General features: G+C 50.2%; 1 protein-coding gene across 2 annotated transcripts in view; it reads right to left on the bottom strand.

The window, feature by feature from the left end:
- EPB41L4B (erythrocyte membrane protein band 4.1 like 4B) overlaps positions 1–17,200 on the bottom strand; it is a 137,814-nt gene that overhangs the window by 89,401 nt on the left and 31,213 nt on the right. For both annotated transcript variants that reach the window (XM_066367489.1, XM_066367488.1), the window contains exon 2: positions 11,789–11,893. In XM_066367489.1, coding sequence (XP_066223586.1) covers positions 11,789–11,893 — 105 coding nt within the window. The remainder of the gene's footprint in view (positions 1–11,788; positions 11,894–17,200) is intronic.

The raw sequence follows: 17,200 nt of genomic DNA, 5'->3' as shown, positions 1-17,200 counted from the left end.
AAAATGCATGACCCTTTTATTCTTTTGCCAGAAAAATGACCCACAATTGAAGAAGGAAAGACAGGCAGGGACTCGCCTACAAAACTGTTGCCCCAATCAGTGAGGGCAATTCGACTTCCTCTAGTTTTTTAACCAGAATGACCACTTTCAGGCTTACCCATCCAAAGAAATGACAAAACCATTCCCCACATCTAAAAGTTGTCCGTACTGTGTCAAAGTTGCTAAGGCTATAGTCCCAATGAGCCTCAAAAGCTTCACTTCTGTGGAAAAGGACACTGAGGAACATAATCCTGTGGGCCCCTTTATGCAGATGTCAGCCCGGCGGGCAGGGTTGTCGTTCACTTGGTCATTTCTGTGTTTCCTGTGCCAAGCACAGAGTGTAGCACCCAGCAGGCCCTTATTATAGTCTCAAGAAATCAGTAAATGTCTAAAATAAGTATTTTAAATAAGGCAAACCTTTCCCTCATCATTTCCCTTAAACTGGACCCGTGCCGGGAGGTCACGGCCAGAGTGGGCCTTCTCTCTAGCTGTCCAGCACCAGAGGCTTTCTGAGGCCACTGCAACGCGGCACGTTCTAACAATGAGCAAGGGCGGGACTGAATTAGCACAGCACACTGTGCCCCTCACCTAAGAGCCCGTGATGGCTGTGTGGGAGGAAGGGGACAAGGAAACACAAAAGCAAATAACAGATGAATTACAATACAACAAGCTGTGAGCGGTGCAGAGGGAGAACGTGGGCTTGTCATCTCCACTCCCTGGCTAAGCTACCGGGTCATAAAAGCAGCAGATCACGGAAGAAGCCGGATGCGCATCTCAGAGGCACATGGACAGGATGCTTTCTCTCACTGTTAAGCGCTCTGAATTGGAAATGACCTAAAGGCTCATTGACAAAGCGGATTAAAAAAAAGTGGCTCATCCCTATAATGAAATGCCATTCAGCCTTTAAAGCTGATGCCTGTATCTCTGGATGTGGGGAGACATCCACAGCATGATGTCAGACGAAAACAATCAGGTAGGACCTCATTTATGTAGACTTAGTATTTTCTGTCCAGATATGTCCAGAAAGATTTCAAGGGGTTACTTTTGAAGCATAGTTGGGTTTTTTGTTTTTTTACTTTTACTGAGAATATTTTTTCTGTGGAGGTGGGCTGGGTTAGCATTTCCATTCATTCATTAGTCACTTGCCCATCAAGCAGTTTTTGATGATCCGTTTGCCTCCTTAGAATGAGGTCTCACTGCTGCCCTCAACCAGGCTGAAAACCCTGGACTTTAGCCCCCCCACCACACACACATACACAGGAGGAGAGCAGATACAGACTCGATGGAAGTATTATTATAATATTCACTTTCCTGCCAAAGTGAGTATCATGCTAATGGCTACGACTAAACCTGTTCTTCTCCCTTTCAAATAGATTCACCGTTAGCAAAAGAAAGTTCCGCCTTACCCATCCAAAGAAACGATGGCAAAGAAAGTTCTCCCTACAACCAGTCTTCTTAAGCTCATCAGCCCCAGAGGCTCACGGCTTAAAGGAGCTTGTTCCATTTCTCTCCTTTCTCAAGTCTCCTCATCATATTTTGGACAGAACAAGCTTAGGCCCACTATTCCTCTCCCTCAATGATCAAATTCTAATCTTGATCCAAGTCCAACCTGTGTCGTTTCCTGAGCTGTGGTTTCCAACCCTGGCTGAGCATTACATTCACGAATACCCAGGTCCCACCCAAGAGCCATTAGACAGAAGCTCAGAGCATGAGTGTTTTTTAAAGGTGCCCAGGCTGCCTATTAAATATTTAGTGCTAAAGTGTTCCCACACCCTCTCCTACCCAGGAATGTGTTCTAATAAACTTGGGGATCTTGAAACATCCACAATCCCTTCTGAAAACTGCTCTTTGAGTTCTGCAAAATCACAGTTCACCACATGCCTACGCCCGGTATTAACTCCCAGACAGACCGCGGCGAGGTGCGTCTGGTGGACAACTCCCAGACAGACCCCGGCGAGGTGCGTCTGGTGGGCGGCAGGCTGCTTTCCCTCTGGCCCCGGGGCTAAGGAGCTCTCCTATCCATGCAGGCTGGCCTCCATCCTTCCTGCCCAGCAACCGCCTGGAGCCTTGCCCAGAGCAGGACCTGCCAGGATGGAGGCCCGTGAAAACTCTGGGGCTTGCTAAGCCGGGAGAGGAATCAGAAACAGCTCCATTTTAACAGCTCCTGGACCCCATGGCATTCAGATCAGGTTTGCTTGTCTGCATCAGAGGCGACAAGAGCCCCAGCCACCATCCTAAAAGGAGGGATGATAAAACCTATCTTGTATCCGACCAGTTAAAAATGACCTAAACTTTCCTTACGAGCTGCAGGAGCGATCAAACTCTGACTGCTCACATTTTATCCCACAAACCACCTCGCGACAAACACCCGGGCACTCAGCCCCCACGTGGTGTCGAGTAAATCAGACCCTGGGTTTGGTCTGGAGGCTTGTGGCAGCAGGACCTGTCTGTCTCAGATGTTCACCTGCAACCTGGCTAAAAACAGCTAGGCCGCCAGTCAGCAAAGGCCAAGGCCCGCGGCTCCAGCCCTCTTAACAGACCATTAAAGCAATCATTGGACACAGACAGCTGCATTTGTGAGTTCAAAGGGCAGGACATTTCACTCAAACACTCTGATGGGTGTTAGAAAAGAGGTTTTTGATCTGAACTTCTCAGCTAAGTCCACCTGGTGAAACCCTTTCCATTAATCATGATGTGAGATGACCTAGCAAAGCCCATCTGTTCTATCGGAACAACAGTTCCGGAACCGTGACCCGCATGAGGCCGGGTATGCAACACCACCGCCTGAGAGCTTGCGACTGGCACCTGAAATGTGTACAGGCTGGAGGGGCATGTTTTGTGAGATTGAGCCCTTAACCTGTGGGGCTCTGAAGCTATCTTCAGGTACACAGTGTCAGATTACTGTATTTCCCCATGTATAAAACGCTTGCTCCCAATGTAGAAGACACACCTTAATTTTGGAGCCCAAAAATTTTTATTTTAATTTATTGTGTTTACATAGATTCTAGTGATGCCCTGAATGCATCCCCCTCCCCTGTATTCCCCTCAACATCTTTCTTGCCCCCCTCCCCATAGCACCCTCCCCCCTTCCCTTCAGGTTTATCCCATCCTATCATCCCCCTTCCCTCTGTCCTCTTTTCCTCTGGTCCCTTTGATCTCTCCTCTGTCTCAATTCCGTTCCTCAGTTCACACTGTTCATTGGATTCCTCAAATGAGTGAGGTCATATGATATTTTTCTTTTTCTGCCTGGCTTATTTCACTTAACATAATAGTTTCCAGGTCCCTCCATGTTGTTGCAAAAGGTAAGATTTCCTTCTTTTTCATGGCCCCATAGTATTCCGTTGTGTATATGTACCACTGCCTTTTAATCCACTTGTCCACTGATGGACACTTGGACTGTTTCCAGATCTTCGCTATTGTGAACAATGCTGTTGGGGCCCGAAATTTGAAAAAAGAAATGTATTACATAAAGTTATTGAACTCAAGTTTTATTCATCATAAAATTCATACAACTCATCACTGTCAAAACCCATCCATTAGCTTGTCCTCATCTATGTCTGATGACAAATCACAATCTTCAATAATAAGCGCAAAAATAAGCATGAAAAGGTGGGAAATGCAAGTAAAAAAAAAAATCTAGCCTGAACAGGTGGTGGCGCAGTGGATAGAGCTTCGGACTGGAATGCCGAGGACCCAGGTTCGAGACCCTGAGGTCACCAGCTTGAGTGCGGGCTCATCTGGTTTGAGCAAAAAGCTCATCAGCTTGGACCCAAGGTCGCTGGCTCGAGCAAGGGGTTACTCAGTCTGCTGAAGGCCCACGGTCAAGGCACATATGAGAAAGCAATCAATGAACAACTAAGGTGTTGCGATGCGCAACGAAAAACTAATGATTGAGGCTTCTCATCTCTCTGTCCCTGTCTATCCCTCTCTGACTCTCTCTGTCTCTGAAAAAAAAAAAAATTAACTTGAGATCCTGAAGATTTTCTCAAGTTTTTAAATAATAAAAAAAAATCTACAACCACTATTTAAGACGCACCCAGTTTTTAGACCCCAGATTTTTCGGTAAAATGTGCACCTTATACACAGGGAAATACGGTAATTGTGTGCTGGTGCTGGAAAAAACACACATCAGACCATATCCTATCCTTTACATTCTGAGACCTCAGAGGAGACGAAGGTAGCCATGGAGAGGGTGCAGAGGCGCCCGGGTCAGCGCGAGGAGGAGGAGCAGGATTCGCGCTCCGGTTCTGCGGCAGCCAGCGCTCTGGTTTCCCTACACCACACTCCGGTGATGTGCCTTCTCCACCCATGAGAGGGGGCGAGGAGGAGGAGCAGGATTCGTGCTCTGGCGCTTCGGCAGCCAGCGCTCTGGTTTCCCTACACCACCCTCGGGGTGATGCGCCTTCTCCACCCATGAGAGGGGGCGAGGAGGAGGAGCAGGATTCGCACTCCGGCTCTGCGGCAGCCAGCGCTCTGGTTTCCCTACACCACACTCCGGTGATGTGCCTTCTCCACCCATGAGAGGGGGCGAGGAGGAGGAGCAGGATTCGCACTCCGGCTCTGCGGCAGCCAGCGCTCTGGTTTCCCTACACCACACTCCGGTGATGTGCCTTCTCCACCCATGAGAGGGGGCGAGGAGGAGGAGCAGGATTCGCACTCCGGCTCTGCGGCAGCCAGCGCTCTGGTTTCCCTACACCACACTCCGGTGATGTGCCTTCTCCACCCATGAGAGGGGGCGAGGAGGAGGAGCAGGATTCGCACTCCGGCTCTGCGGCAGCCAGCGCTCTGGTTTCCCTACACCACACTCCGGTGATGTGCCTTCTCCACCCATGAGAGGGGGCGAGGAGGAGGAGCAGGATTCGCACTCCGGCTCTGCGGCAGCCAGCGCTCTGGTTTCCCTACACCACCCTCGGGGTGATGTACCTTCTCCACCCATGAGAGGGGGCGAGGAGGAGGAGCAGGATTCGCACTCCGGCTCTGCGGCAGCCAGCGCTCTGGTTTCCCTACACCACCCTCTGGTGATGTGCCTTCTCCACCCATGAGAGGGGTCTCTCCTCTGCCTCCTCAGCATTTATCCCAGTGACTTGAGGTTTCCTCGGGGATTTGTCTAAAACAACTGCAGAGACCTCTTTATCAACAGCCTCCCATTCAGTGTGGATATCTGCACACAGGCAGGAAAAGACTCGCCCTGCTGATGTTTAGAAACAGGCTGCTGGGAGGCCCACAACAGCTCTTGAGCTGTTTCATGCTCATTTGTACTAAAACAGAGGAGGCAGAAGATCAGAATTAAGTCCCTGCTCTGCCACTCACCCCGTGTGTGGCTCTGCACAAGGACACTCTAGAGCAGGGGTCTCAAACTCGCGGCCTGCGGGCCGCATGCGGCCCGCCAAACAATTTTGTGCGGCCCGCAGACTAATCCATGAAATTCAAAATATTTTGGATAAAATTAAGTAAGCCTAGGGGCCTACTTGTATTTTTCATTTCTCTAGCATCCTAGCTAGATATTAGCTTAGTTAACAGCAGTTGTGATGCGAACTACAGTTTCTGGTCGTTTTGTGACTCTGAGTAAACTGCATGTACGATTGTGCTTGTTGTACTGATTTTTTTTTGTTTTCAACTGCAGTGAGAAAAGTGTTGCGTAAAAGTTGCCTTTTGTAGACCTAGTGCGGCCTGCTGAACGGCTGTGATCTTGCTCTGCGGCCCACATGCTGAGTTGAGTTTGAGACCCCTGCCCTAGAGCCTCAGTTTCCTCATCTGTGCACTGACCTAGCCCCCGGCACACCGTCTGAAGAACCAGCTGAGCATCCGTGGAAACTATAACAAACCATTCAAATGGAAGCAACTGTTTTTTAATCTTTCTCTTACAGTGATGTATCCCGCTACAGGGACATCTGAAATGGTGGGACGCTCAGTAGTGTCCACACAAATGGCAAATGTGGTGACACCCCCCGGCAGTCATCAGCAGGAAGCTGTAACAGTCCCTGAGGGGTCCACTCAAACCTTCCAGCATCACCCAGTCTGTGTCACCCTTATCTTACAGCCCTGGACCTCATATCACCCACCCACCCAATTCCACACTAAAAAGACCAGAGGAAAAAACATCTCCCAAGGCTTGAAAGAAAGGCCAAAATCACCTTTTCTGCATCCCCGGCTATAAAACATATCACCATAAAATGTTCCTTTTCTGGCCCTGGCTGGTTGGCTCAGTGGTAGAGCGTCGGCCTGGTGTGCAGGAGTCCAGGGTTCGATTCCCAGCCAGGGCACACAGGAGAAACGCCCATCTGCTTCTCCACCTCTCCCCCTCTCCCTCCTCTCTGTCTCTCTCTTCCCCTCCCGCAGCCAAGGCTCCATTGGAGCAAAGTTGGCCCGGGCGCTGATAATGGCTCTATGGCCTCTGCCTCAGGCGCTAGAATGGCTCTCGTTGCAATAGAGCGACGCCCCAGAAGGGCAGAGCGTCGCCCCCTGGTGGGCAAGCCAGGTGGATCCCGGTCGGGCGCATGCAGGAGTCTGTCTGACTACCTCCCCCTTTCTAATTTCAGAAAAATATAAAATAAAAAAAGAAAAAAAAAAAAGTTCTCTTTCTACGTTGGGAGGGGTTGTGGAACGGACTTACAATGGCCACCCCAACCCACTAGAACACCTGCCCCAGTGACAGGGAGGGCTGCTCCTGCTCAATTGAGGAGGTTATCCCTACCCCAAGGCCCCCTGCTCTCCACCTGGCAGTCCTCATCCTCTGAGGCCCACCTCATGTTCACCCCCCCAAGACACCTGTTCACCTTATCCAAGCTCCCGAAGTGGAGACTGAACCCTCTCTATTCCAAGGACCACCTGTCCGGCTCCCTCACCAGAATACGGCAGGCAGGGACAGTGTCCGCTTGCTTCTGCACCACACAGCTTGGCATCCAGAAGCTCCAAGTCAAAGTTTGTCAAAGGGATATTGACCGAATGTTCTCTTTTGGGGGGGGAGGGAGGTGGGAGTGTCGTAGGTGTGTGTGTGTGTGTGTGTGTGTGTGTGTGTGTGTGTGTGTGTGTGTTAGAGAGAGGGGGAGAGAGAGAGAGGAAAAGAGAGAGAGAGACATTACCATTTGCAATGGAATGAATGGAATGCGCTGGGCTTTGGAAGGAGGCCAGGTTCTCTGTTCCTTTAACTTTGACGAGGTTCCCAATGACTGACCCTCAGCTTCATCATTTGTAAAATGGGATTGTTCCCTGGTCAGCTTTGCGGATTGGTGATGAATGTTAAACGTGAGTCACATGAAAACTTGAGTTAGATGCCACACGCCAAACCGGGGACCTCAGTGAACAGCAGCCAAACCGGGGACCTCAGTGAACAGCAGCCAAACCGGGGACCTCAGTGAACAGCAGCCCTCTGACCAGGCTGTGAGAAAACTGAGGGGTGCGGCTGGAGCCCAGGCTCTCACAGGAAAGCTTTGATATGTAAAATCAGAGCCTTTGCCCCAGCTGAAGCAACGCACAAGCGGGACCCAGAGAGAGGGTTCCCAGGTGGCCTTCCTGCTTTGATATGGAAAGGGGAACAGGAGGCCCCAGGCCTGGCTGCTAAAAATAGGAGATGCCAATAGACTCTGACCTTGCTGCAGGGCCGGGCAGGGCACTATGGAAACCGGGCTTGGCTCTTAGCAGGGAGCAGGGATGGAAGAGAGCCCTGCCAACAGCCCCGCCTCGGCCAGCCCTCTGATTTGCATGTCAGGGACTGGGTGGGGGTGTCAGTCCTTGCAGGAGCCTCAATCATGGAGTAATAAGCCACCGGCCAAGTGGACCATTTGTTCCCTCCAGGTCCCCATCAACTACCTCACTCTCCCCAGAAACACACCTGCCACCACACCCAGTCACCTGTCACAGCACCCAGTCAGCTGCCACCAACCACACTGTCCCAGGTCCTCAGAAAAATCCATGACACCCAAAAAGCCGAAGGGATCCTGTCTAAATTGCTAAGGCTTCTCCCACAGGCGAGACGGCCTTGCGGGTCCCAGCGCACTGCAGCAGGACCTCGCTGGGGCTGTGATGACTCTTGGTCTCCCTTCCGAATGTCCAGCAAGGAGAGCAGAGAAACACACCACGTCAGATGTCAGAACCCTGTGAAATAGATGTCACCACCCCCACTGGGCAGTGACGAAGACGGAGGCTCAAGGGGACAGCGTGCTGAAAAGAGCATGAGACCTGAAATTGTAAAAACAGGGCAGAGCTGAGCTGAGCTGTGCTCCTCGCTAAGGGACCCACCAAGGTCTAAGGCTGTGGGGTCACCATCCAGAAGATGGAAATACTTGACAGATGGCTCCTAAGGTCCCTTCTGGGGCTAACGAGTAAGGTTCTCAGGTGTGTGCCTTGCCACCAAGTCACCAAGAAAAAAAGAGGAGGTCCTATGTCTTATGGTCTAATCAGGTTTTGTTTATATACACAAGTACTGAACCGGAGGCCCAATGAGCAAGCTGCCACGGAAGGCAAAGTAAGCTCAGAGGGTCACAGAGAGGAGGAGAAGGCTTTGAGATCTCAGGCCATGCTCCATGCCGGTGTGCCGTCTGAGACAGTCTCAAAGGATGGCCAGGGGTTGAAACAGGGCGGGAACGGGCGTTCCAGCACTAGCAAAGGCACAGAGGTGAATGCAGGCACGACATGAACCAGGCCTGCCAGGAGCCCTTCTGCTCATGGACCTGGGGGCTGCTGCCGTTCCAACACTCCTGGGTCCTTGAGGCAGGCAGATGAGGACTCTACACCTGCGCTGGTGGGGAAGGAGAGCACAGCCCGGAGAAGGAAAGCACAGCCCGGGGAAGGAGAGCACAGCCCGGAGAAGGAGAGCACAGCCCGTGCACAACGCTGGAGGAGAGCACAGCCCGTGCACAGCGCTGGATCCTGAACAGACTGGAGAGCCTGCAGAGTGCGCGCACCTGCAGGTGTCTGGTCTGGGAAGGAAGCCTGGATCTTGCCATGAACACACCTCCTGCTGAACAGCGACCGGGCACTGGCAGACGGAAGAGCCAGCAGCTAAGTGAGCAGAAGACTGTAGTAGTCTCTCATGACAGAGTCATATCCTTGACCTTCTTCTGGAAATCTGGGCTGGAGAGGGGTCCTCTGGGGATGAGGACATGCCACCAGGGTAACAGGCACTTGTCTCTAATGTCAGGAATGGCAGGGATCTTCTTCCAGAAAAGACGTGGCTGCCTCCTCTTTAGTCTCACAATCACTGATCATTAGAACTGGAAGAAGTCTTGGGAGAAGAGGTCCACGAACCCCATTTTACAGGTGAGGAAGCTGAAACCAAGGAAAAGCTGGCTTATCTACGCCCGCCGAATGAGTCGAGGGCAGAGCCAGGAACAAGGTCCAGGCCCGACTCCTCGTCTAAAGCCACAGACACGCTGATGGCAGAAACACCACACAGGCACTACACGGGTTAAGATGCACAGGCGAAGGCAGAATGGAGAAGAGTTTCAGGAAAGAGCAGGGCCAACAAGGGTTCAGATGCTGGGGACAGAGAGGAGAGCTCTGAATTTGGCACTCAGGAAGCAACTGGAAAGGGAAGTGTCCACATCGGTGTGGGGAGAAGACGCTGGAGAAACAGGCGTACTCCCTGAAGACAAAATGGCAAGAAAGACTGTGTCTATCTTCAGGGAAAGAAAACAAGGAGTTTTAGCTAAATGACCTTAGTCTTCTTGGCAGGAGGTCAGGCCGACTTGGAGGACAGTCTTTGTGGGGTCTGGACTCCATGTCTGCGGTCGAGATTCAGAAGGGCAGCTGTGGGGCACGTATGAGTCCCTGAGGGGCTAACACGGCTCCGAAAGCAGCTGGGGGGGGGCGGGTTCCGAGTTCACCGGACCTGTGATCTGTGCTGGTGCCAGCAGGCACCGCGGGGGCTCTCCAGCAGCGCTCGGCAGCCCGGGAGCAGCAGCAGAGGAAACAGATGGGCCTGAGTGTCCAGGGAGGCCCGGGGGCAGCCGTGGGGGCCGGAGAACCAAAGGGCAAGTGAGGACACAGGGGACATGGCTGGGGCTTTGCCAAGCCAGGAGACAGAGGAGGCTGGGGGAGGGGAGACTAAGGCAGCAGGGGATCCTCAAGGGCCAAGGCCAGGTGGAGAGGGACTGGAAAGATGGAATCGAGGGACATTAGCACTGAATGGGGGACAGCAGTATGATGGATCTTGGAGCGACTGGGTGGTGGCGAGACCCAGAGTGAATCTGGGTGGTTTTTGGTCAGATGAAGCTTCAAGGAGAGGAAACAGTGTCCAGAATATTTAGAAGGATCAACAAGGTGAATTCTGAGGTTGCCAGGGGCCTTGAGGGATGGAGAGGACAGTGCGGAGGTGCGGAGGTCAGAGGACCAGGGCACCGGGCGGCCCAAGCTCAGAGGAAACTGGACAGGGTGGGGGGGTGAGGGATGCGCTGTCTCCAGACAGGGTGCCCTGAAGGGAGCAGGGGGGGCGTCTGCCCAGGAGGCGCTGCAACCCAGTCCTGAGTCCACCATTCACGGCAGCAACCAGGGGGGATGAGGGACGCTGTCTCCAGACAGGGTGTCCTGAAGGGAGCAGGGAGCAGCGTCTGCCCGGGAGGCGCTGCAACCCAGTCCTGAGCCCACCGTTCACGGCAGCAGCCAGGGGGGAGGAGGGGTGCGCTGTCTCCAGACAGGACGTCCTGAAGGGAGCGGGGGGGGGGGAGCGTCTGCCCAGGAGGCGCTGCAACCCAGTCCTGAGTCCACTGTACCACCTGCGTCGGCACCAGGCCCACATTCCAGGCAGATCCACCCGTCTCTCAGGCATCGATTTTGAGCATCTTCAGTTTACAACTGTCGCTTGGGGCCCCCAGGAAGTTATCTACAAAGTGTCTTTCAGGTAGAAGAGCTTCACCACATACGAGGAGCTCCTGGTCTCTATAGAGCTTAAACATCTCCTATCTGGGAACCCACCCTACCCCACATCGTCAAATAGCCCCGCCCCTGACCCTACCTGTCTATCCCCTTACTTCGCTTTGTATTTCTTAACGCTTGTCACTGCCTGTCATAAGACATATGTGTTCACTGCTTTATCCACCCTGCTTAGAATGGGGCCCGTGCACAAGAGGCACTCACTAAGTCTTTTCAGATTGTTGACGACATTGCCTTTGAAACCCAAAGCGAGGTTTTGCTGGGGAGGGAAATTCTGAAGTCCTTCCCACTTTCTACACGAGTGAGTCTGAGCCGCGTGGCGTTCACTCGCTCCAGTTTCTCCACGGTGAACCCTTCTGTCTCAGGCAAAGCAAGGGAAGTCTTTGCTGACCTAACACAACCTCCTGGAGCCTGCAAGATGGTTCCCCGAGCAATGCCAAGACCTGCTCCGACTGCCCCACCCAAGCCTGGCAGGGATTCAGGAGTATTCACAGCACCTGCTCTCCACACCCAGAAAGACCGCACAAGGAGACAGTGGTGCAGCCTCTTCCGCTGGGTAAAAATAAAAGCAGCTCCACTAAGAGGATGCCTAGGATGATTTCTACCCACCCTACCAAGACGCCATGTTGCAGCTCTGTGCTTGGAAAGGCTTCCCTAATGCATCCCCCTGCCCGACAGAAACGTTCTTTCTCTGCCGGTGGTCGGCCCCTTCAAAGGTGGGGCATTTCACATGGGCACCGTCACCATCACCCCAATGACTGTCATGGGAGCAACATCACAGTCCCACCCTTGTGTTTCCCTACCAATTTCTTGCCACGGTGGATCTGTGACTAGCACTGAGAAGCTAATCTATCATGAAATCAATCAAAGGGATACGTACCGCAACCTGGGCGGAGTCGAGGAACTGCAGGCCAAAGTAATCGGTTTCCACGAGGTCCAAGTGGTACACGATCTGGTCAAACAGATCCTGGCCTTTGGCATGTTTCTGGAAGGTAATTGGGTAGATGAAAATTTAGGATGGAATAGCCAGGTAAGAAACAAAATGTTTTTTAAAAATCACTTTTCTCTGCATATTGCATATATGCACATGTCACGGTATGCAAAATTTTAACATTTTAATTGGCTTTACTATAATACAAACTCAGGATTAAATCTGAGCATGCCCAATGACCAAACAAAATCCACCAAACAATAACTATATAAAATGTTGGGGAACCAATGCCTTATCATGAAAACTGGTAAGTAAAAGGGAAAAAAATAATCAAGCATTGATGCCTTTCAGCTGTAGCACTATGTAATCAAAGGGTAGATGAGAGCATATACAAGAATTAAGTCAAAATGGATCAAAGGCCTAAACATAAGAGCTGAAAATATGACACTCAGGATAAAACACAGGCACAAATCCTCATGACCTTGGAGTAGGCAATGAATGGCTTCTCAGCCATGACATAAAAGCACAAGCAAAAGAAATGAAAATATAAATAAACCAGACATTATCAAACTAAAACATTTGTGCTTCAAAGGACACCAAGACATCAAGAAAGTACAAAGACAACCCAGAATGGGAGAAAGATTTTGCAAATCACATCTCTGATAAGAAACTTCTGTCTAGGATAAAGAACTATTACCATTCAATAATAAAAAGGCAAATATTCAATTAGAGAATGAGCAAAGACTAGAGATATTGAGAGTTCTCCATAAGGTCAAAAGCACATGGAAAGGGGCTCAACATCATTAGTCACTGGGGAAATGCCAATCAAAACCATAACCAGATATCACTTCACACTCACTAGGATGTCGCTATAATAAAAAAGGCAGATAACAAATGTTAGAGAACCTGGAACCCTCCTATTCTACTGATGGGTTTGTAACATTGTGTAGCCACTTTGGGAAACAGCCTAACAGGTCCTCATATGGTTAAACAGTTACCATTTGGCTCAGCAATTCCACTCCTTAGGTATATACTTAAAAAAAAAAAAAAAGAAATAAAAAAAAATATGATGCTCAAACAGAAACTTTACAAAAACCTTCATAGCAGCATTATTCATAGTAGCCCCAAAGTGGAAGCAACCTAAATGTCTTATTAAGCGATGAATAGATAAACTGTCTTTATTTTTTTAACCATACTGATATATACTTTCTGCTAATGTATTTATTATTATTAGTAGCCTGGCCCTCCCTCCACGTTTTCCTAAGGTCCACGGGAGAACGTGCTTGGTGCACGACTCTCATCACCCCTGATCTCCCCCATTCACTCTGACGGTCTGGGAGACGCCGGAGAGACAGGAGGTGATCCTGACGGTTTCCATGGGTCCTCGGTGCTCCTGCTCAGTGGGTCCTATACATTTTCAGATACTTTCAGTGGGCCTGGACCCAGTGAGAAAGACAGATGCTAAGAAAAGAGAAGACATACTTAATTCGATTCATCTGGATATTTCCTGGCATATGGAGAGACAGATGGCTCTTTCTTTTTCTTCTTTTTTTTAAACTGAATTTATTGGGGTGGCACTGGTTAACATAATGATACAAGTTTCAAGTGCCCAGTTCTACAACACATCTCTGTACACCATATTGCGTGTTGCCCCCGCCCCCAAGCTCAAGTCTTTGCCCATCATGATTCATCCCTCCTTATCCATAAAATCCATGCAACAGAATAGTATTTTGCCATAGAAAGGAGTGAAGTTCAGACACATGCTACAGCACAGATGAACCTTGAGAACTAAGTGAAAGAAGTCAGTTACGAAGGACCACACGGTCCATGAACTGTCCAGAACAGGTCAATGTAGAGACAGAAATTAAAGCAGTGGTTGCTGAGGGCTGCCGGTTTGTGGGGTGACCGCTAAGGTGAGTAGAGTATTTTGGGGGGAAGGGTTAATGGGATGTTCTAAGATTAATTGTTAATAGATGCACATCTATAAAAAATATATATACTAAAACCACTGGACTGTACACTTCAGATAGGTGAATTGTATGGTATGTGAATCTCAATAAAGCTATAGAAAAGAGATGGGCAGAGGTTTTCATCTATTTCCAACAACAACAACAAAAATGAAAAAGAAATAAAAGAATCACAATATCAGAAATTTGCAATTTCTACGGAATGGTAGGCTCTGAGCATTGGGCACCAGCGGCTACCAGCATCCCAAAGGGAGACACCAGCTGTTACCTCCTGGTGAAGAACATCCCATCACCCGACATACAGTCTTGCTCCTCTTGCCTCTCTCTTCACAGGCTGGGGTGGGGCAGGGGACAAGCCTGGGACTGATTCAAACACTAGCTCCAACTGCCAACAGCAGGAAGTGCAGACGAATGCTGAGTCTAAACTACCTGACACCGCAATCAGCAAGATCCAGCCTGTGGGAAACTCCTCAGCACACACGACCCAGTTTCTTCAACAAACAGAATACAGAGAAAAGAAGAGAAGAAGGAACACCCACAGATTAAAGAGCTTTAAAGACTTTTTTTTTTTTTTTTTTTTTTTTTAGGCACAACTAAACTGCAACGTTCAGGGATGCACACTTGGGTGATAAAACTTGGGAAGAGAGTCAAGACGTGATTACAATAAAGTCAGGGTAGCTGTTGCCCTTGGAGCGGGGCTGTGACTGGAAGGGGTTGTGACTGGGAAGGGACTCAGGGACGGGATGTGACTGAGATGGGCACAGGGTGGACTTCTTCTAGCTGTTGAGTGAGCTTCCAGCTCTGGCGCTAGGTGGTGGCACCTGGGCGCCTGCCTTACTAATTCATTAAACGTAGCTGTTTTATTTGTACATCTGTAACTGTGCTCTACAAAACAACAGCTACAAAAAATAGAAACAAAGTTACTGGATTTCAGCCTCTTTCTTTTCTTCCCGGAAATACTCCAAGTGAAGGCAACAACTGAACAGAAGCACATTGCTTGATGCACAAAGACATTTTCTATAGGATTCTCAGAGAAATACGGGTGGGGGGGGGGGGGAGAAGAAATAACTATACTCCATTCCCAAGGACACACAACCTCGGGCACCAAAACTCCAGAATACTGCTTGGCTACTATAATAGAAAATTACTAGAAATAAGGAAAAGTCTTATGACAACATTAGCTAAGCAGAGAAGAGAAGGAGAAGAAGCTGTGAGTCCCACTACATAAAAACATGTCCGTGTTGTTCATTCGATCACATTGATAACCGCAGGAAATCTGCAAAAACGAAAATGGCTGGGTGAGGATGGAGGAACTATGGATGGTTTTCTGCCCGAGTTTTAACGCTGATCCTTTGGCAGTTGTTAGATAGCAGATGCAATTTAAAAAAAAAAAAATCACCATCCTGGCACTCTGCCTCCTTGCCCATAACAATCTATCTCCTATATTTTCCTATTACGCTCTGGTGCCATTGGCCCTAAGCAATACTTACTATGGTGCCAATGAGTCATTAGCAGATTATCTTGGGACAAAACTAGTTAGAATACAACAGGGCAGAAGGAATTGGGCTGGGAGGGAGCAAGAGACCCATAGTTCCAGTCCCTGAGGCTCCATGGCGTGCAACCTGAAACCATTCCTAATTCTCCCACACCCATGCAGCCATCTTGGGCTTCTGCGGCTGCAACTCGGACATGCTGCCCTGAATATACAGTATCCAACGTGCTCCCTACCTGGGTCTCTTTCTTTTGGTTCAGGGCTCACCACCCAGGTATGTCATTTTAACACACAGAGTATGAGTCAAAAAACCACAGTTCTGCACATGGCGAACGAGGCGGGTTAGCCCAAGTTTCCGTCTAAGTCATTCCAAATCTTACTTTTCCGATGTCTTTCTAAAACGGCTCTTCATTTGGAAAGAGCTCCTGGTGGAGGTTGGGAAAAGAACCTTTCCCGGGGCGGTGAGGGCCTCGGCCAAGCCAGATTGGCTCCTCTCCTGGCAGACCCTCAGCTGGCCTTAGAGGTGGCAGACAGAGGGTCTGGTGAAAGGAAAGACCATAGTCACTCACTTATAAACACTCCCCCCACTTAGCTTCCTGCACCGAGCATGCTCGCTGGTCTCTTCTACCAGAAGAGAGGATTCTCAGTGGCCCTTTCCAGCTCTAAAAAGAAGCTGGTAAATTTATGAGGGCTGGAATAGAGGGATCCTCAAAACAGAGGCCCCCATGGGTTAGGGGTGGGAGGAAGATGGAGAGGTTAAGGCCACAGCACTTGAAGTCATCATCTCTCACCCCTCCCAGCCTGCAGAGCGGCCACTCTCAAAGCAGAAAAGACCCCTGGTGACTTAACCCACCTGCACTGCCAGCCAGGACATCCCAGCAGGGGCAGCCCCTAGAGGCCCACAGACCGTCCCCTCAGGCTTAGTCCTAACACCCCCTCCTTCGGCAGCTCCCCCCACCCCAACCCGGAGCAGGAAGTGCTCCCTCCTCTGTGTTCCCACAAGCAGGCATGTGTCTCTATCACATACACACTTAGCCCACTACCACGGTTGCCTATGCCCCTGTCTTACTGACTTCAGGTTGCACACCCCTGAGGGCAGGACCAGCTGTCTTCATCTGAGCACCAGCACCCCCCCCCCACCCTTACCCAAAGCACAGTCTGTTTGGCACCGGTAGGAGCTCCATAAATGTCTATTTGCAGGATGGAAGGACAGAATGGAAGGATAGAAAGGAAAGATGGAAGAAAGAACAGAAGGAAGGACAGATAGATAAGGGAATTGTGAGGGGGTCTGTGGCCAACAAACAGGCCTTCAGGATGGGCTGTTCAGACAACAGACTGATATTTCACACGTGGCAGGCCTAAAAATGAGAAGACATTCATTAAAATCTTTTCAAATTAAGTGTTCCAGGAACAAGCGCCCAGGGAGCTTTTCTAGGCTATTTACCTAAACACGATTTTGTGTCGGTTATGACAAGTGCTGTCTAGTGGTTACAACAGGAGATCCATTAATGTGACAAGACAAGCCACTCCTTGTCACCTCATTGTCAACTAGGTCTGCCCCTCTGTGATGAAACCATTTATTCAACAAATATTTAACCAATTGGCCCTGGGTGGTTGGCTCAGTGGTAGAGTGTCAGCTCGGTGTGTGGATGTCTTGGGTTTGATTCCAGTCAGGGCACACAGGTGAAGCACCCACCTGCTTCTCCACTCCTCCCCCTCTTGCTTCTCTCTCTCTCTCTTTCTCCCTCCTGCAGCCATGGCTCAACTGGAGTGAGTTGGCCCCAGGTGCTGAGGATGGCTCCACGGCCTCCGCCTCAGGTGCTAAGAAGAGCTTGGCTACTGAGCAACGAAGCAATGCCCCAGATGGGCAGAGCATTGTACCCTAGTGGGCTTGCTGGGTGG

Source organism: Saccopteryx leptura, chromosome 2, assembly GCF_036850995.1.
Source record: "Saccopteryx leptura isolate mSacLep1 chromosome 2, mSacLep1_pri_phased_curated, whole genome shotgun sequence".
NCBI lineage: Eukaryota > Metazoa > Chordata > Mammalia > Chiroptera > Emballonuridae > Saccopteryx > Saccopteryx leptura.
The sequence above is the reverse complement of the archived record's forward strand: the minus strand, read 5'-3'. Positions and strand labels throughout refer to the sequence as shown.